The following is a 21004-nucleotide window of genomic DNA, read 5'->3' as shown; positions in this document are numbered from 1 at the left end:
AAGGAATACGGGCAAAGCTATTGGCCGCTTAATATTATGATACACAATTCAGATCTTTGGGCAAAATGTAAGTGTTTTCTCTGGCTCCAAATAACTGTCATTAGCAGTGTTTTCAGCACGAAAAAAATAAATAAAAAATAAACTGATTGCAACGACATACGTAAAGTAAAAAGAAGAGGAAACAAAAAATACCAATGACAACTATCAACAACAGATGGACATTAAAGAAGTCCAAACATTATATGTTTAAGAATTAGTTGGCCGAAAGATTTCGTCTTTACTTTAGCCTATATATATATCTTTTTTTTTTAAAGTAGATAATAAAAGCAATCACAGGGACCTTTGTTGTGCATTACATACTTTTAATTCCAATAATTTAGTTATTCATAATTCTACAAATACTTTTGGCTTACAGACATTTGGTGTTTTTTTATAGTGTGGTCTATGTTTGAACACAAAGATCTGAATACGTGAGCATCAGTAGCTCAAAGCTCGAGTCATGCAGCAGCACACAAGGCATGTCTGGTCTTATATTTCATGCCAGACCTTCACCAACACTGACTGGACCGTTTTGAATTATTAAATGAAAACATTTTATTAGCATTATTAGACTTGTAATTATGATTCACCAAGGAGACATTTCAGACAGGCACAGACAAGTATGGCCTATGGGTTTCGACTGCCTTGTTACATCTCGGCGGTGTCACTGGTCCCCCTCACACACACACACACCCCATTCCTGCACTTCATCCTACCTGCCTACAGGTGTTCAGCCTGGCTTGTGTCCATAAGCACCCCTAGCTGTCTCACGCTCCACTTGCAAACAAATATTTTAATGGACAGGGGACGAGTGACATGGCTTAATTTCTGGCTTTGCTCATTATGTTCTTACATTGCTGAGAAGGCTGTTACTGTGATGGAGAGGGAAAATGTGAGTGTGTGTGATAGTGAATGCACGCATGTGTCAATGTTTTCTTTGATGTGAAGTGTAAACCATGTGTTATGTTCAGAGTGCAAAGTGCAGAACTCACCTGTTAGTAATAAGACCGAGCTCCAGTCCAGAAAAGGCATTCCTCTGCATTCCACAGATTCTGCTTCACCAGGGGGTTGGATAAACGTGTGCGCCTGCAAACGCTCACACAAACAATCCCTCTTCTCTCATAGCAGGCCCACGCAACTACACATAAGTGATCAATCACACTCAAAACAATCTCTCCAAACAGACTGACGGCCAACGAATACACAAGATGTCAGAGATTCTTCTTGATATGGAGACGTGTGCTTTTCTGACTCCCTGTGAAGAAAACAGTCACAGCAAACACACTTGTCCAATAGGACTGCAAAATGATTGCATACTGTGTAAATCCTTAATCTAGCTTAAGTTAAACTTGGGCTTTGTTACTTAGGAGTCAACCCATTATGGTATCAAAAGAAACACACATCTATAAATGCGAAATCCATATGAACTAACATACCTTTCTTTCTATGCATTAGTCTCCCACAAACTGTATGTTCTTCTTTCTGTGCAACTTTTCATCCTCCCACTCTCCAACAGGGCTGCAGATGCTGAACCTGGCCCTCATTCCAAAACAGCAGGAGTTCAAGTCTCCCAGCTCATTAACACACACAATTGCGTCCCACCCCAAACCACATTTTGTTCCCCTCAGAAAAACACAAAGAGAATGAGAGAGAAACAAAGACAGATTTCCAGAATTGCTTTATTAAATATACACTGACTGCCACTTGATACACACAATGTTCACATCATTGATCATTAGTGCTAAGACAGAAATGAGCAGCAAAATAACAACAAAAACAGACAAGCTTCTTCGTGGCAAATCCTAATCATCTGTAGTCCTTCATTATTGGTCCTGTAAATAAGCAAACAAATATTTTTTTAAAGTATGATCAGTGCACAAACCTTTAGTAAATAATACATGTCATACACTCTGCTTACCTTAACCATGCTGCCATGAACCAGGTATGGTGATCTTAAGTCATGCTGGCAGTTGGCGTATCCCATGCCCAGTCCCAAACCTGAACCAAGTGAAACAGGCCATGTGCGACCTGAGGGAGAAACTCAACCATAAATTATGTTTAAAAGTAAAAAAAACATGCATTTAAAAGTCTATCTTAAAAAGGAGCACTTACGTTTGAAGAGAACGACAGAGAACAAAACACCAAGACCAAGGCCAGTAACTGCAAAAAGTGAGAGAATAACAAAGTAAGAGTACTGTGATTAAAATACACTTCCAAAAAGATATTTCACTTGAGCACTGAGGTAATGTGATCATGTCTGATCCAACATAAAAACTGGCTGGCACAGATTTAAATCTGTTGTAATGAGGTCAATGGGGTGCCGCTATTATGTTTGATGCAAGAGTTGGTAAATAGCACAAGTTAGCAAGACATTGCTCATTAGGAAAAGAGAAGGAGAGAAAAAGCAGAAAGAGCACAACCTTCCAAGAAAGAAAGAAAATATTAAAAAAGGGTGAAAGGGAGGGGGAAATCAGCTAAAATGAGGAACGACAGTGTCCATGAGGCTGAAGTACAAAATAAATGTAGGTCAAAGAGTGCAAACATGTGCAGGTAAGCAATGTCTTGAGCCAGTATGGTCAAGCGGAAGGTAAGTCGGTGGCACAGGAGTTGTTTGAAGTGTTGAGACCGGAGTGGGATCTTGAGGAGGAATGTGTTTGTGCGTTTAACTTCACCTCGCTGCAGGACACACCACACCCAACAGCAGGCCAGCCAGCACAGAAAACACATTAAAAAAAAAACATGCATTTGGGCCCCTCCGACTCTTAATTGGATTCAGAGAGCTATGCAGCATGACCGAACCAGAAACCTCAGACTGTTCTCTATTACACAACTTACAAATGTAAAACAAGACCACAAAAGACCCCGCACGCCCTCACTATCTTTGCAGATCTACAATAAATCATTTTCCTCTGCGTCCATTTCAAGCAGAGATTCAGTTAGATTTAAGGTTCTCCGTCTGTTGAAGCCTCAGTGTTTCTTTACTCTTGAGCCAGAGCCGTTTTCAAGTCCCATGATGTTCCACTGAAAGTAATACAGTTAAAGCATTGGCAAAATATGAGGGCTGATCAACATCTACTTTTGGCCTCTATTCTATTTGTCTGGATGTCTTCAAGTTGGATAGATTTGGGATGTGAAGTAGAATGAACTGTATAACCCAACACACTGAACGTACTCCCAGAAACTATGGTATTGTTTTTCCTTTGTTCATTATCTAAAAAGTCGTTTTTCCAAGTGCTTTGGGAACGGGATCACTAAAGACATTTATTTTCAATCACTTTGACTTGGTGAAATATTTTCACTTTAAATTAGCCTTAATACACAATAGCTGTGACCACTTACATGCATGCATCCACACACGTTCATGCATTCAAACACACATTCTCACAAAACATTTGACCAACTTTCAGCCTCAAAGGGTGAAAACAGTTTGCCGCATGTATGGTATAACAGACATTGCAATTTTTCAAAAATTTAGGGTTAGGATTAGGTATGTTTCTTTGTACTGGAGGGGACCATATTTGCACAGCTTGAATGAAAAATAAGACTAAGTGACCGTCATACTGCAAATGTAAAGTAATATAACTTATGTATTTTAATTGTGCAGCCCTTCTTTCTTATGAATATTTTATTTCCAGTTTCCAGAGGAATTGGTTGAAGTACGTTTTGTTCCACCACTTTGTTGTCAGTAAAGCTCATCATCTAAAATATGAATTGCCACATAATTGTTTTAATTTAGTGCCATTTTTAGGTCAACATGTATTTATTTACTTATCTTTGAAATACTTTTGTAATTAAAAAGATATTCTTGTCAGCCTCAGCTTTGTCGTTTATGCTAATTGGCAAATACTAGCATGCTAAATGCTATCCTAAGTAAGTAAACATGGTCAAAAATACTACATTTTAAACATCAGTGTTAGCACTGTCATTTGGAGCGTGTTAGCAACACACATGCAGTGAATATTATTACTGTCTCACTAAAATACTGTTGACTAGTTCCTCAAATTAAATGGCATGTTTCAAATAAACACAGTTGTTTCCTGTTATGAAGAGGATGTTTCTGATGCTCCCCCTCTCTTAATGCAAATGCAATTCACTCTTCACAAAAAGAAGTTGGATTTGACTTCTGTCTTCACTTCTATCACTGGCCAGTGTTTATTTATTTGGCTCTTTTCATTTCCTGTACAGTGCAATCCCTTTATAGGATATCCAAAAGCTTTACCACATAATCTAAAGCTTGGGCACTAAATATAAAATGTAGTGAAGAGGCACCAGAGGAAACCCACCTTTTATCTAATGTCATGGTCTTGTTTATGGTACTAGTGCCTGATACTGTGGGAAACATGATTGTCAGGAACCGGCCGATTGCTTGGCCTGTGGTATTGCTACTTGCAGTTTTTTTAATCAACTGCTTACAAAAACCTCTTTACACTTGACACTAAGAAAAACATTTGCCATAACATAGTTGCGTCCCACCCCAAAGGTCGTGGCTACTCACGATTGGAAACAACGTTGAAATAAACTAACGGTAAAAGAAGCGTTTATCAGAAATACAAAAAAATAGGCAACTGCCTTGGCCCCAAACTAAAAAGGCCCATAAACAGCTAGATCGGTTTTAATTTGTAATATAATTTATATGACAAATATTGAATTATGTTACTGTAACTTGTACCACTAAATTACCTAGTAAAAGTTTCCCAAGCCCACAATTCAACAGGATACTACTACTGTGCCCTTCTACTTCAATGGATACCATTGTACTACTAAATGTACCTCACAGAGAAATGTTTCTGGTTATATTGCAGATCACATTTAACACATTATTAATTCAACTATCAAGAATTGTTTTAGTGCTCTGCCTTGGCGTTATTAGTGGTATAAGTTAGTAAAGCAAATGTAACAAACTTTTATAGTCATTATTCTGCTCTGCAGTACAATATGACAAACAAATAGTTTTTAAAAAACTATTTAGAGTTTACAATATAAAAACAACTATTTTGCAATGGCTGAGTGGCAGAGTTACTGTGGGAGTTAAGGTTAGAGTTATGTTGTATGAATAATATATTCAGCATCCTGTCCATGAGGGCCCATCTGCTGCAGACGGCATGTTTGACTCATAGACTGGTTTGACTCCGCAGGGCCTTGATGCCCCGCCACACGCTGCTGCACGGTTCACTTATGTTCCCATTTATTATTATTGAATGTATTGCATGTCCAAAAGTCACTAAACTTGACAAGGCATTTCTTGGTACCCCCTGGCAATACACCCAACAAGTGTGAAGGCCTGAGAACAACATATGCTGCACAGTTTCTCTGGCTACCAGAGACACCTTGGCACAGCTGGCAGTTTGCTACACGGTGAGCTCAAAGAAAATCTACAGTGCAGATGTTTTTACTCACAGCGAGAACTTTTTTTCATTGTTCATAAGTTGACGTCATTACGTTTATTTTGGGATAGATTGTTTGCCAGTCTAAGTATTTGAGTGCTGGATAAATGCTTTTCCAAATAACCATATGAGCTCTGCATTAAGACCCTATGAGGATGTTTAATCAGAGATGACAGGTTGAGAGATGACCAGAGACAATAGAGGAAACCAATAATCTATTATTTTGAATACGACTTGATTTTTGCCCCAGTTTATTTTGCAGTGTAACTGATGGAACACTAAGCTTTAACTATTGTGTGGCCCTTATATTTGTCCGTATATGGCCTACAATCCAAAACGTTTAAATGATGCAGTGATTGATCAGATTTCGCCATTTTATAGTGTGCATTTGATTTGACTTCAGCCTCAGCACCTCAGTCCACCTACACAAAACAGGTGCCTTTGTTACTGTGTAAACCCTTTATGTGGGCTAGAACCATAGGCTAGAACCTCAAAACTAAGACGTTTTGACGTAATGCTCCTTACGATAAAATATTGATTAAAGGATGAGAGGAGACACCCTGGGAATCAGGACAATAAGTATCAGGATGATGTAGGCAGAATTAACCTTTACTCTGTCTATCGATGACTTTGTTCACATCTGTACAGTCTGTTAGTCGAAACACAGACTCTAGCTTGTACCTTAAGGATGTCTCCTTTGATCATATACATTTCCCCCTGAAATAATATAACTGATCAGTGTAATAATGTCCATTTAGCAGACAGGTTTACATTTGACCTCAGTAATGTCCCTGCATGGTGACAGATGTCGCGGGAAAAGGACCTCAACTGAAGTGCAGCACGACTTATTTACCGTCTGTAATAAGCTGCAGAATACCTAATGACTGCATTAATAATAACGTAACAGATATGATGACATATTTACCTGTTTTCACGGCTGTATCAGCAAGACAGCGGTCCCATTTCCGTCCATGTACGTCAGCCATGTTTTCAGCTGTAAGGAGGAAGCTCCGTAAAATATCGCGAGAAATGAAAATCACGTGAACACACCCCACCACCACAGCCTCATAGAAGTATTTATGCACTGTCAAACTACAAAACACATGAGCATAGTTGTGTTCTTTAACCGTTAATTTTAATTTGCTTCTTAAATAACATTTGACCATATAATAGGGTATGTGAGGTAAGGCCTACTCGATGAGTCTAAACCTTCCTGTTTTGAATGTATATATAAATTACATAGGCTATTAACCTATTAGATTATTGTTACATTATTTATATTTTACTTTGAAATCATTTTCAAAAGTATTTATTCCTTAAATAAGCTCTTGAAAATGTAATTGCTAACTTTTCTGATTTCCCAGGTTGTTCAACATCAGTGTTTTCGGTAAAAGTTCTTCATATCACAAGATTTATTCGTAATATTGCACATCAGATACTGATCTGAAAACTATAACTACTATTTTCCAATTCAAAGTTATACGCAACAATAACATAATGTAAAAAAATACATACCTTTCGATTAGCGTCCATTTCCTTATGTTTTTACTGGAAGATAATCTAGATGTGGCATATTTTGAGAAAATAATTTGAGCCACACCTTCTTTTAATCAAAAACATGACTTGTTCTTCAAAAAACCTTTGATAACAAATCATTTTGAGATTGTTGCTGGATTTCTTCTCTCATGAAATGTAGGCGGACATCCTTTCCACTCAAAGTCAATAATATACAGATGTCTAAAGGCAGGTTTCCCATTTACAAACAATCCAGGATGCAGAGGAGCTTCAGGGTGGAAAGAAAATATGGTTTATGTCATAAAAGCCTTGATATGGAGAATGTTCTAAACAAATAAGAAATATTGTTGAAAAATAAATAGGACCGGGTCCTGAATGCCTGTTCTTTATGACACACCTCACAATAGTTAACCCCAAGACATATGGCTGACATAGACACAGTGAAAAACATGAACCCCGACAACCGGAAATGGGGACAACTTATCTTTCCACCCAAACATTCTGACGTATGTCAGAAGATATACTTGTAAAAAGGGTTTGGACAGAAATAAGGGTGGAGAATAGTCAATATTAAAAAAAAATTATGACCTTTCACAAATATCAAGAAACAAAAGGGTCTCAATGCCCAATCATAGCAGTTTTCTTTGGCGAAGCACCTTTCTTTCTAACTCCATCATTTCATATTGAAGACAAAATGTAGAACGATAAACTTATATGGCAAGGCTCTTGTGGAGAAAACAAAAGCCTTGCAATATTTGATGGATTTATAACCTAAAAAATAACTCCAATAATGTTTAATATTAAATAATGTATTAAAGTAATTAACGGGTATTCTGTTTTCTTACCCTTAACAGAAGATCCAAATGTTATATGATTGGTGGTAAATTGGGTTAAACATATTTTGTATTCTTGATAATATACATATCACATCAGAAAGTTTTGCTACAAAACAGAAGAGAAAAAGAGTGATCCGTAGTTTCTATTCCTTCACACAGTGTACATGCCTGCCTCACTGAGTGCATATTTTCTGCACCACTCCTCTCTTTCCATACTTGGCAATGCCTTTCTTGCTCCTTCGCTATTGGCTGCTGCAGAGAAAGCCCGGAGTGACCCGGACATGCAATCGGGCCTGTTTTCTATTATACACCTCCTTCCTGTAGCCCGGTTGAGGAAGTGAATTTCGCTGACAGGGCTGGGTTCAGTGAGGGAGAGGCGAACAAAACATCTTCCGCGGGGGACTAAAAAAACACAACAAAACAAAAGCAGACGAGCGAAGAGATTTGATAAGCCACTGCAAAACTAAGGTGTAGAGACATCGGTGAAATCTTCCTCCCCTGCCCCGCTGAGACGCTGCAGACATGGTAAGGGCCGAGAGAGACGGGAGAAGAGGGTTTGGTGGCGCTGCTGCTAAAGAAGCGTCAACGGCTAAGCTAAGCTAACGCTAGCTGGAGCTGCTGGGTGGTAACCTGAGAGCAGAGGCACCAAGGGGTTCAAGTGTATAAATCACCGATGCATATCTTTCTTGCACTGTTGGCAACACTTCTGCGTAATGGATACGGGTGCATTAGCTTCGTAGCTAAGCTAGCAGTTGTTTCTTACTGATAGTTAGCTAGTAGCTAGCCGTTAGCCAAGCTAGGTGCCCCGTAGGCATAAAGTTAGCACAGGATGTTTTGGATTTGACACAAGTTCGTGAGTTGTATCAGTGAAGAAGAGTCCTAATATAACGTGTGCACACACACATACACACGCAAACACACACGATCCTCCAGACGCGCACAACACACGCACATACAGGCTAATATAGTCAAGCGCCGGGTTGCCTGTAGCTAAAATAAGACTACTTGCTCCTCCTATTCCTAGACTAGCTGTCAGCCTACTCTCTTAAGTGCTTTCTGCCTTGTGAGTTTAATCTAGACTTGACCAATACTTTCTCTGGGAAATGCTCAACTCTGACAACCCTACATATCATACCTGCAATCATTGTTTACACCTTGCTTGTTTTTGAACATTTTTCTCATTCCTCAATCTCATATGCTTGTAGCATCCCTTTAATTGATCATGCATTTAAGTTAAACAAAAACAAACATTTGACCTCGACTATTGTAGCATAATGAAGCAACACTTGCTTTCCCACTGTTTAAACTGTGTTTGGTAGTACTTTCATTTGGTGACCTAGATTGTCTTGTGCTTGAGTTGGGAGGAGCAGCTGGTTTCTCTCCACAGTCGCCCACTCTCCTGGCCTCACCTCATCCATCCTGCTGGCTGAGCCCTGACCCCGGGGGTTGTTGGTCTGAGCTAGTGTTTACACGGAGACAGGAGCACTGGTAAACACTGTGTCAAGGAGTGCAGGTGTCTGATGGTGCAGACTGATTCATCAGCTAAGAAAGATGTGTAGACAGGCAAAAAGCAACTCGGGGGAGAGGAAATGGCACGGGAGACATTGCTTAGAAACTTCTGTGATGTTCAGGGTCACCCGTAAGGGGAAATGTTTATGGAAAGAGGGTTCTCTACTTTATAACATGCCATGGTCCTTTGTCCAGCCCTCAGCAGTAAGAGTATACTGTTAGGTTTACTTTATGTTACTTCATAAGTAAACCAAGGCAGAGGGTTTTTTGACCTCTTAAAGGAAAGAGAATTAAAAGGGTAAAGCAAACATCTATTGCTATGGTGCTATTTGGGAATTAGATTTAAACACAATTTAATTCTGACTAATTTCCAAAACAAAATGTTATATATTCATATTTCTTCATTCTTCTTAGAAGTGAACAGTGTTTGTTTGTCTCTTATGGAAGAAAACAATTATTTCAAATGTCAGGATTTTAACTCTGGGCTTTCATAGCCATAGTAACGTTTGTAATAAGGTGTTGAATGTTTTTAGAATGTAAGTTGGGCTACTTATACAACACCAACATGAACTAAAATGTAGGTATTGTAATATTTTGTAGTTATCTTTAAGTCTTACATAGCCAGACCTATCTCCACGGTGCTGTGTCAGGGCGGGCTCTAAATATTGTCATTCTTGAAAAAAAAAAAAAAGAAGCCCTTTCTTGAAACCATTCACAGTTGTCTTGGGCGTTGCTAAGCACAGAATGCTGTGTTGGGGCCTTTGCAAAGTAGACAAGGCTGTGTAAGAAATGTCAGGCTTTTACCCACAGTCTGCTGAGTAACACTGCAGAAGAAGTGACTTTAATGTTATTGTCTGATAATGATTGTGGAAGAGCCAGTTATAGACCAGGGTTAGATGAAAAACAAGTCTTGGCCCTCTACTATCTCTCAACTTCCTACATCTTCTTACACATTCCCCAGAGTTTCATGTCCTGGCTGGTCTGTCCTCCCCTGCTCACTTATATCCGGTTGCTCAGTGCTGATTTTAGGGAGAAACCCCCAGGGAAGGCCTTGCTATGCAGTGTCCTCTCTTATGTGCCTTTTTGCCACTGTTATTTTTCATTTACTCATCATTAACTTGCCTTTCTTAAGAAAATACAACTATTTTACATGTATTTATCTTAAAACTGCTGCACAACAAAGAGATCATCACAGTTAAAGGGATTACTTTTTTGAAGGAATGTTTTCTACTGGATACAACATACATGAACATTAATCTGAAAGAGTTAAAGACTGGTTCTGCTGCTGCTTTACAAACTGTAGTTTATCGAGGACCATTTTATCCAACATGTGTTGAGTGACTTAGTATAACAAAACAACCCTGAGTAAACAACTAAGACAGATAAACACAAAAGGAGTTGTCTCCAGGATGTATGTTTTGTGTTAGTTTGGTGGGGGGTGGTACACATGATTACAGTGCCTTTACCCTCGGTTCCCACATTGATTTAATCCATGTTTTATGTTTGATGACCACCATCAAGTAACTACACCGTAGCAGAGGTCAAATTAGTCAGGATTTGTTTGATTCAGATCAGCATTAGGGGTCTAAGAAAATATTGGTGCACTTTAGTATTGCGATATTATGTTTTGTGAGACTATCAATTCTAAAAAACACTGTATGGATTTTTTTATTATTAGTTAAAAAAAAAATAATAATAATGTATACAAATTGGTGTAATGCCACTTTGATATTACAGGTTTGTGTAGCAGGAAAACAAAACACTTGTTCCAAGAGCATCAGTAAAATTAGAGTCTTTAAAAAACATATTGTTAATTGACTTTTGTGTTTCATTGATAGAAGGTAACCTCAGTACAGCTAATTGAAAAGGCCTCTTCATGAAAAGCTGATAGCATCTATCTGCCGCTTAATGTGCCACCCTTCCGGCATGACATGACACAGAACGATAAAGAGCATCCTTTGACTGATGGACAGTATCCTCACTGACATCACTTATTTAAATTTGGTCTGTTGCCACATGGATTGAAGTTTTACCTACAGAAGGTTTTTCTGAACTTGGCTTTTTCGATTGAACTGGCGGACTTACTTTGGTCTCTAAATGTTTCACGTGACTAATCATGAATGGTGTTGAGTCTACTGAGCTGGAAGGGTTGTGTCTGTAGTCTCGCAGAGTTAAGCCTGTAAGGGTGTGAATGTACTCGGCACATCTACGCCTCTCATACCCTCATACAGAATGTAGCAGGCATTTATCATTCGGCTGTTTTTGAGACGTGAAGGAGTTGAAGTCATCATTTTTTTATGGGAGCATAGCAATACCATGGCATGATCCAATGCTTACGTATATTTTCCTACACGATACAACTTCACAGTGCATAATGAGGGACACTGCTTTGAAAGTGGCGCGTTGTGAAAGTTATTATTTCAACACAACCTCTTCAAGAGGAAAAGCAGGTTTCTTTTGTAAAGTATAGATTCCATATGATTCAAGTGTGTCTCAAAACAGTCCTGAACAGTCCGTATGAACATTGAAGCAGGTTTCACTTGCTCTAATCCTTCCTCTTGTTTATGCTGGCCATGAGTAGATCCTACATGATTTGTTTAGGGGTGCAAATTCCACAATCCTGCACGAAAATATGTATTATTTTAAGTTGATGTGAAGATATCATGAAGCTCCAGCAGTCCCAATTGTTCAAAGTCTCTTTAGCACAAAAGGTTTGGGTTAATGAAAGTGAGTTTGCGTGATGGGTTGCAGATGAGGGATAGAAACATAAAGAAGGATGTTGTTCTAAAAAGTTTGTAATTTGGTTTCACTAACAGTCTTCTTAAGCCTCATGTTTGTACTTTTCTATAAAACAACACTGAATCCATTTTTCTAATTATGATGAAAAGGCTTTTTATTGTCTAACATCATTACAGCTATTGGCTTTTTATTTCTATGGTGGGAATGACAGCTGGAACTGTCTCACAGTTAAATGTTTTTTTTATTTTTAATAATATAATTGATCTCAGCTGGTATGACTTCTAAGTCTTTAAAAACAAACTTTACACCTGCATTAAGTTGGAACAAAGAGATAGCCATTTCTATACATTTCCTTTGTTTAGTTGTGTGGATAATAATATTCTAATAGCAATTGCATATAAATGTAATGATATATCATTGATAGATTATTCTTTAACATTGTTGAATAAAATAAATGTTGGTTTCTAAATGAGATTCAAACTAAAACTTTTACATTTATTTTTTGTGAATAACTATAACCTGACGGCACAGTGTAATGAATGTTGTCTCCTTGTTTTCAGAACGACCAGCAGCTCGACTGTGCCCTGGACCTGATGAGGCGTCTGCCTCCTCAGCAGATCGAGAAGAACCTCAGCGACCTCATCGACCTGGTGAGTTTATGTCTCCGCTTCATCTGTCAGACCTCCATTACCTCTAATGAAACACACATTAAACACACAGGGTTTAGACTATTAGAAGGTGGTGTACAAATCAATTTAAGGATCCAGGTTGTGTTTATCTTAGATTCTGAATCAATTCACAACATTCTGCAAAAGAATCCCAGATGTTCTGTAATGGATGGACAGCAATCCTAAACATCCAGTCAAAGTTGTGTCAAGTATTTTTGTGTGATGTGTTTGAAAACCAACAAAATTACCAGTTTCAAATGTATTATTATCTGTAACACGCAGCATTTAAATATAAAATCTTAATAACCTTATACACATGTGACTGGTTGTTCCATGGTGGCTTTGGGGATAGCACAGATGCATGTTTCACTGTTCAGCCGCCTCACAGCCAGGTAGAGCAGTGAACATATTCCAAATATAGATTTCACTTCAAACTGATATAGTTATACCCTAGTTTACTGTCCTGGGATTGTTGTTTGTAAGATCTGTAGTGTGCTTGGTAGCATCAACAGAGTCTTTGAATGAGCCTCCTGTGGGTTTTTAGGTTGGTGTTTGTTATGTAATACAATGCAAGGTAACTGAAGCTTTTTTCAGCCTTTGTGGAAGTTTATTTTCTTTCTCAATCCTCCGTGTACTTGAATGACGTAACATTTCTGCCTGTACATCCATAGGTGTTTTATTTAAAATCGTATTGGTTTTCTTTTGAGGTTGTTTGACCTGTTCTGTTCATTTGAACAAAGCAGTGCCAGCTGAGTCTGAGAAATGAAGCTAAATTAGACACAAATCAAATCACACTTCTACCAGTGTTAGCATGGCACCATATGCATTATGTTCCACCCAGACCCCCACCTGCTCACCTTCCTCTTCCCTCACATTTAACCTCTCTCCCCTGGGCATAAGCTCTCTTCTCACCCATTACACTGTGTCTGGTTGTTAGCGATTATTATCAGAGCTGTCAATCACCTCCACTGCCAGGCACCTCTGCTCAAACTCTTCCTGGTGTGACTCACATGAAATCACCTCTTTCTTTCCTGTTTGTTTCACATCTCTTTGACTCCTTCTCTCTTCTTCATTTTCTCTCTTACCTCACACTTTACCAAAGGGCTTTGTCCCCCCCCCCCCCCCTTCCTTACCTTGTTTCACCCAGTCTGGGCTGCCAGGTGTGTGACTGTTCGGGGGTGTGGGGGATTTTTGGGGAAACAGGGCCTCCTTTGTGTCAGTACTCTGATGCTGGAGGACATGAAGAGGGGAGTCCATGTCAGTCTGTGAGAAGTAATTTGTACCCCCTCATCCTCTCCATATTATGTTTCCAATTGATATTATATTCAAGCTCCACTGAGTAACCTCTGCTTATTGAAAAAAGCTGGTATGTGAAAGGAAGACAAGAGCTTTCAGTTCACCTTTGACCAAATGAGAGAACCAAACTCAAGGCTGCTTTTGTTTCTGCTGTCTTGTCTGTTCCTCAAGTATGCATTTCTTACAGGATGTGTAAATAGAAAAAAATAGCTTGTTCTTATGTCTCTTCTTTACACTCAAGACAAACGGAACCCTTTTTAAATAAAATGTCTTAGAATTAGGGATATTTGACCAACTTTTGAAGAAATGTATTGCTTTCCAAAACATTGTGTTGATGTTCTGGGATTTTTTTCTTCTGTTGTTTGTTTTCAGGTGCCCAGTCTGTGCGAGGACCTCCTCTCTTCTGTGGACCAGCCCCTCAAGATTGCCCGGGACAAAGTGGTGGGGAAAGACTACCTGCTCTGTGATTACAACAGAGACGGCGACTCCTACAGGTCGAGTTCATAACTGCACTTTAACCACATAAAGATCAGTTAACTGTTCTTGACAAATAGACCTATGGCAGACAACTTTTAATGTGTTTTGTATTGTTATTTTTAATACCTCAGATCCCCGTGGAGTAATAAGTATGAACCTCCCATTGAAGATGGTGCTATGCCTTCAGCCCGCCTGAGGAAACTCGAGGTCGAGGCCAACAACGCCTTCGACCAGTACAGAGATCTGTGAGTAACAGCGAAGATATCCGATTGGGTGTTTTTAATAGATGGTCAGCGTTTCCCTCTATTGACCCCCATGTGTGTCTTCCAGGTACTTTGAGGGTGGCGTGTCCTCTGTGTACCTCTGGGACTTGGAGCATGGCTTCGCTGGAGTTATTCTCATCAAGAAGGCCGGCGATGGATCCAAGAAGATCAAAGGGTGCTGGGACTCCATCCATGTGGTGGAGGTGCAGGTGAGAATCAGTCGGAATGAAAGAGGTTGACATATGAGCTCCTCCAGTGTTAGTTTTGACAGCTGATTTAGTATAAGTCTTATTCCTCAGACAACAATGCCTTCTGGTTTTACTCACATTTAAGTTGTTTCCATCCATCACAGTTTTAGTCTAAATGTTTTTTATTTTAGGTCGCACCACCCGACCCACTTTTAGAGCCAATTTGTAGGGCCAAATGTGCAACTGCCTGTGTGTAAATAAGACACCAGAACCGGACCCAACTGGCAAACCTTATGCATAACGGAGCCAATAGCCAGGACTTAGGACCGAGACACGGGCGGATACAGAATCCGTGCCGCAGCACAGTGTGTTTGTCTGAAAGAGAAACACACTGAAACTTTAGTTATTGAAACTAGTTTTCTGCAAACGATACTCCATGTTGATAAAGCACCGTTCTTGTTTAATGACGCTGGTGCCGTCTTGTCATCGTTTCTTCTTAGTCATGGAAAAGTTTGTTGTCAAACATATGTTGTCAGTTTACTTTAACCAAATGATAACAGGCTCCTCCCAGTCTTTCTGTTTTAGTATAGTAAGTCTAAACATGCAAAGACAAAAACCTGTGTGAGTTTTGCAGGTGATGTTTAAATCAGTGACACACAGGGGATCCTTTAATCCTTGGAGCGATGCAGGGTGAAACTGCAGTTTGTCTCATTGCGTGTTGTGTCTGTTGGCGAGCAGGAGAAGTCCAGCGGTCGTACTGCTCACTACAAACTCACCTCCACCGTCATGCTGTGGCTCCAGACAACCAAGACCGGCTCCGGCACCATGAACCTGGGCGGCAGTCTTACGAGACAGGTACGGTGTTGAGCTGAATGTTAAACCACCGCTGAGCCTTCTGTTGACATCCGTGAACTCAATTTGTTTAATCTTTTCACAGATGGAAAAAGACGAGACAGTTGGAGAGTCCTCACCCCACATCGCCAACATCGGCCGCCTTGTTGAGGTCAGAATAAGAGCTGATATCCTGCTTCTTTAAATTTGATCTGCCTACCTAAAACAGTGATTCTACTCATCTGCAGTGACATTAGTGGAATGTATTATCATTCAAGAATAGATGTCCTGAACATTACACTGTGGATATTTATTAAAACATTACTTTAAGGAGTATTTTTTTTTTTAAGTGCCTACACGATTTCTTTTTTCAAAAAGCATTTATCTTAAAATGTTGTCATTGTAAACTGAAAAAAGTCAGACTGATAGCTAGAATGTTTTAATTCTTCTTTCAGGATATGGAGAACAAGATTCGCTCCACACTGAATGAAATCTACTTTGGCAAGACCAAGGACATCGTCAACGGCCTAAGGTAACAGCACATGAGTAGTTTGGATGAGTAAACCCCCCCCCCTCTCGTTTTACAGCGCCTCAGTCAGCTGTTCTGCAGAGACTCTGTTCGTCTTCTTCTACCTGAGTTGGTTTACTTCTGAGTCTCCGTCTGTCGGCTTGTTCAACAGACATTTCTGTCATTTCTTATCTGATCATTTATTTGATTTATTACTCTTCTCAGTTGCTTTTCTTTAATGGTGGACAGTAAGTTAGTACCATTAATAAATTACGATTTTAAGTTTGCAACTTTACGCTTCACCACTTCCCTGAGGCAAATATTTTACCTTTTTACTCTATTATATGTATTTGATAACTTGAGTTACTTAATTGACCACTTGCTAAAATTCATAAATGACCCAACAGTATATAATAAAATACAAGTTTACTAGCTGCAACATTAAAGTGGTGAGCACATAGATGCATCAACGATAATGATTAAATACCAGAGTAACAGAGCGTTGCTGCATTTCCATATTAATTATATTAATCATATTTCATTGTTAACTTTAAACACTGTCAGTAACTGATCTGAGTATTTTGTCCACCACTGCATATTTTTCTGTATTCTCCCCACCTCCACTCTCCCCTAGCCATCTCTTCAACCTCTCCTATGATTTCATTTTTCTTATGTCTTCTCTCCCACATTTTGCCTCCATTCTTCTCCCTGTCTGTCCTCCTGTTTGTCCCCCTGTCTCTCCCTCTGTCTCCTCTCCTCTCCTCCTGTCTCTCCTCTGTGCTCCAGATCTATTGAGTCTTTGCCCGATAACCAAAAGTACCGGCAGCTCCAGAAGGAGCTGTCGCAGGTCCTCACTCAGCGTCAGATCTTCATTGACTAGGTTCAGAGGTACAACCTGGCATGGAGAAGTGTGTGTGTGTGTGTATGTATGTGTGTGTGTGTGTGTGTGTGTATCATTGTGTACTGGTAAGTCAAACACAGGAAAAAGTGACTGTTTCTCATCCCTTGCTGCTCCTCTCTCAGATGTCCCACTGAACTTAAAGGAAGGAAGCGAGCAAAGTTAAAATAATACAGTATTTTAGACTTTTCTTACAATCAAAACTGCTCATTCTAATCAATCATGATAACACCAAAGGGGATTACTTTCTAACTCAATTCATATCTGAACTCTTCTCCTGCTTCTCTCATCCGGAACGTTCTCTAATAAAAAGAGAAGTCTATCTAATTACAGAAGTATAGATATCTTTCTTTCAGGAGCAAAAGGCAGACTCTATTACATACCCCAGCATTAAACAAAACTAGCCACAAAAACCTGATAGAAAACATTTTGAAAGCTTCCCAAGGACCTTAAAGGACTTTCATTTCCTGAGGAATATCACAACTCTGCCTTTTTTAAACACAGAATTAACCTTTTTAGCAAATTCAATTTTATACTGTATGACTATGAACCCTAGGATATTTGTAAAGGCATTCTGATTTCCGATGTGAATTGGTGAGACCCATCTGTTCCTTCTTTGTTTTTTTAAAACGACTTGATAATACTAATGTTTAGATTCCCATAAAAAAAAGTATGTTGGACGGTAGATTGTTGAGATGTATATACACATTTTATCTACAACAAATAGATGCTGGAGGTAGAACATTTCTTTTAGTGTATGTGAGTGTGTGTGTGTGTGTGCAGGACTTTGCTGCATGCTCCTCGGAGTGTTTAGCAGCTGTGACGGCATGTTGTGCAGGTTTTGTTTGTTTACCTTTAAGTCTAACAAACATCGCCGAGAGGGAGCGACACACTAACCATGTCAGAGTATTCAAAGCCGTCACCAACGCTGCTGTTCGGCTGTCTGTTGGCCTTATAAGGTTTTCTAAAATGTTGTGTTTATTCTGTGTGGAGAATGTTTTCCTATCAAAGTAAAACACATTTATAAAGTGTTTGTGAGTGAAAAAACTCATCACAGAGAAATCCGATTGGCATAGGTATTCTCCACCCTCTGTTCAACAGCTTTACACCTTTTTATTGTGAATGAGCTTCAAGAGATGAAGGGAAACTGAGGGACAGAGCCCAACTTTAATATATTCATTGTGTATATATTCCTATTTTGTTTCAACATTCTAATACATATACAAATGTTCTGCCTGTACACACGCAGATTACAAATTCTAGGTGGTCCTAAAACATTCTTTAAATGTCACTTATTGAAACCTGCAGGCACCTTGTTTATAATCTCAGATGGTTATGCATCTTCAGATACCTCAGAGTTCAACAAAGTGCATAATGTGAAGTATAATGAATCCTGCTTTAAGACAGGTAAAGCACACGGTTTAACTGCATGATGGAAAATAACTGTTATTGATGTGCCTGACACTAATGCCCCATGTGTGCAGTGTGTGTGCATTCAGTGTGTGATAATACATATTTTTCTCCACAGAGGAGTTGGGACGTGTTGTCTGACTTATAGATTCAGCTCCTCACTTTTTCTCTTCAACTTGTGTTTTGGTGTCACTGGAGAAGCTTTTCCAGTCTCGCTGTTTTCACGTTTGATCTAGCACTGACTGACTGTCTCTTCTCTCTTTGTCCCCCCCCACAGGAGTGTTCAGACTCTGGCTGACAAGTCAAAGCAGGAGGCTCTGAAGGTCGACCTGATGGAGGCACTCAAACGCAAACAAAACAGCTAGAGTTGCTACTGTTAGTTTTTTTTTTTCTGTCTCTCTCACTCTCTCCGCCTCATCTCCGCCATCTTTTCTCTGTTTCTCTTTGTCTCTCCCTCCACGCCTGTTTCAGTGCTGCACTCTTGTTTATTTGTGGAAAAAACAAAAAAGGAGAAAATGCTTAGCTTTTTATTTGTTTTTGTTTTTCTGTCTGGTTTTTTGTTTTCATGCATCTCATCTGCCATGAAGCCAGTCCCTCACGCTCCCTCTGTCTCTTCACCTCTCTCCCATGTTCTGAATATAATGATAGTATTACCACGGTTAATGATAATCTTACAGTGTGAGGGTCATTGTTGTAATAATCCCTGATGTTCTCACAGCCGATGTGTCCTCGGTCAGTTTCAAACTTGCAACTTTGGCCCGGCTCTTCCTCCGTGTCCAGGAAGTGGACACAGACTGTGCTGTAGGTGGTGTAGGCTCGGTGGGGCTGTCATTATGTACATCAAATTGATTTCAAGCACCTACTTTTGTCTACGACACCCCTGATATATTTGTATAAAATTATTACTGTTGGCGTATTACTGTCATTCTTCTTAGTAAATGGTGTGAACACGAGGGCGGCCTTCGGTTTATGTTAGAAGGTTTTTACTTTAATTCCACTCATGCATGTGAGCCTGTGTGGTGCTGCAGTGAGTGGAAATGTAGACTTATCAAACATGGGGATGGACTGTTATAATCACCGGGTGATTACACCCATATGTCAACCCAACCCCCCCTACACTGTGTATAACATGACAGTCAGCCCCCCCTCTATTCAGCTTGTTCAACTTTTCTCTCCTCACCTACAGTACTATGTCTTTGTTGGGGGTCACAGTTTGTCTTTGTGTCTCAGTGGAAACCTTTGACTGTTTCCATTTTGGAGGGGAATCTTTTTTGTTGTATTTTTGTTTTGTTTTTATTTTGTAAAGCTTATGATTCATATTGTATTAGAGCCTCCAGCAACAATAAAAACAGTAAAAAGCTACTCTTGCTATTATTTGTTTTATTTTTCTAGTTGAAAGGTATCGGCAGTTCAAGGCTTTAAATTGCTCTTAAAGTAGGGAGGAAAAAAATCCGTTTTGTTTCAAAATAATAATAATAATAATGCTGTATGTAACCTCAAGTTAGTTTTCTTATTTTGCCCACTGAATGTGTACATTTTTTTAAAGTAGTCATTTTTATCTGCATCTGTCAGTAGACCATCACTATAACAGTAGGCGTACACATTTTTAAATTTACTACAGGACACTTGAGATATATATATATATATATATATATATATATATATATATATATATATATATATATATATATATATATATATATATATATATATATATATATATATGCAAATGGGCGGACAAAATATATGCTTCTATCAACCAAATAAAAAGAACATTACCACTGCAAACACTGATATTGAGGTAGGTAACGCTTAACTTGTTAGCATTTGATAGTTATTTTCAAAATGCACAGAATTTGTAACTGTTGGTAAATACTGTTCATAATGATGCTCCTCAAAATGTCCATACAACAACATTAAAATTGAATAGAAGAAAAAAATACGTTTCTGTAATAGATCGATACTGCATTTTTCAGATTGGTGGAGTTTACAGTGAAGCCTGCAGGTCTTTGGCGCTGTAACGAGGTAATAAAGGACTCAAGTGTGAAACTGACATGGCAACATGCTCACAATGACAGCCCGTGTAACAATACTTGACTGTCTGGTAGAGAAGCACTTTGGGTCACTTGTGGAAACATTTGTAAAACATCTCGGGATAAAGCCATCTCTAGCACCTGATTTATTTATGCCACTAGGTGTCACTGTGTCTTTTAAAGAGTATGCCTCCTCAGTTCTCATTCATAATACTCCGTTCGATGTCTCACTATGGGATGCGCCTCAACGCGTATGCAAACAGAAGCATCAATCTCATCACGCCAATCCTGATTGGCTGGTGATCTTGATGTCTACGTCAGGTAATCCACCCACCCTATAAATAGCTTGTGCTACGACGCAGCGTCATTGAAACACCTCTTCTCGCTTCAGAGCACATCTCGAATTTTCA

General features: G+C 39.2%; 2 protein-coding genes across 3 annotated transcripts; one reads left to right on the top strand and one right to left on the bottom strand.

Annotated features, from left to right (window-relative positions):
• Positions 1–1700: 1700 nt before the first annotated feature.
• On the bottom strand, positions 1701–6473 carry LOC307041453 (MICOS complex subunit Mic10-like). Its single transcript, XM_079684868.1, has 4 exons — positions 6349–6473; positions 2152–2199; positions 1958–2067; positions 1701–1871 (listed from the first exon to the last, which is right to left on the bottom strand). Exons 1-4 carry the CDS (start codon positions 6407–6409, stop codon positions 1863–1865), a joined length of 228 nt encoding a protein of 75 aa, XP_079540994.1. The 5' UTR covers positions 6410–6473; the 3' UTR covers positions 1701–1862.
• Positions 6474–8112: 1639 nt separating this feature from the next.
• On the top strand, positions 8113–19923 carry capzb (capping actin protein of muscle Z-line subunit beta). Of its 2 annotated transcripts, XM_079684866.1 has the most exons (10): positions 8113–8299; positions 12583–12672; positions 14359–14480; positions 14595–14708; positions 14794–14935; positions 15653–15769; positions 15852–15917; positions 16201–16277; positions 17040–17141; positions 18839–19923. In XM_079684866.1, exons 1-9 carry the CDS (start codon positions 8297–8299, stop codon positions 17131–17133), a joined length of 825 nt encoding a protein of 274 aa, XP_079540992.1. In that variant the 5' UTR covers positions 8113–8296; the 3' UTR covers positions 17134–17141; positions 18839–19923. The 2 variants fall into 2 exon arrangements, with proteins under 2 accessions (XP_079540992.1, XP_079540993.1); XM_079684867.1 differs by lacking the exon at positions 17040–17141.
• The last annotated feature ends 1081 nt before the right edge of the window (positions 19924–21004 follow it).

The sequence above is a fragment of the Notothenia rossii genome (genome assembly GCF_949606895.1).
Source record: "Notothenia rossii genome assembly, chromosome: 5".
Classification (NCBI taxonomy): Eukaryota; Metazoa; Chordata; class Actinopteri; order Perciformes; family Nototheniidae; genus Notothenia; species Notothenia rossii.
The sequence above is the reverse complement of the archived record's forward strand: the minus strand, read 5'-3'. Positions and strand labels throughout refer to the sequence as shown.

Excerpts from the sequence above, each read along its gene's own strand:
- capzb (XM_079684866.1), top strand. Across the intron at positions 14,709-14,793 it reads TTCGACCAGTACAGAGATCT|GTACTTTGAGGGTGGCGTGT; the intron begins GTGAGTAACAGC and ends TGTGTCTTCCAG. Across the intron at positions 14,936-15,652 it reads TCCATGTGGTGGAGGTGCAG|GAGAAGTCCAGCGGTCGTAC; the intron begins GTGAGAATCAGT and ends GTTGGCGAGCAG.
- LOC307041453 (XM_079684868.1), bottom strand. The coding sequence starts at position 6,409 with ATGGCTGACGTACATGGACGGAAATGGGACCGCTGTCTTGCTGATACA. Across the intron at positions 2,200-6,348 it reads TGATACAGCCGTGAAAACAG|TTACTGGCCTTGGTCTTGGT; the intron begins GTAAATATGTCA and ends CACTTTTTGCAG. Across the intron at positions 2,068-2,151 it reads CTCTGTCGTTCTCTTCAAAC|GTCGCACATGGCCTGTTTCA; the intron begins GTAAGTGCTCCT and ends TTTCTCCCTCAG.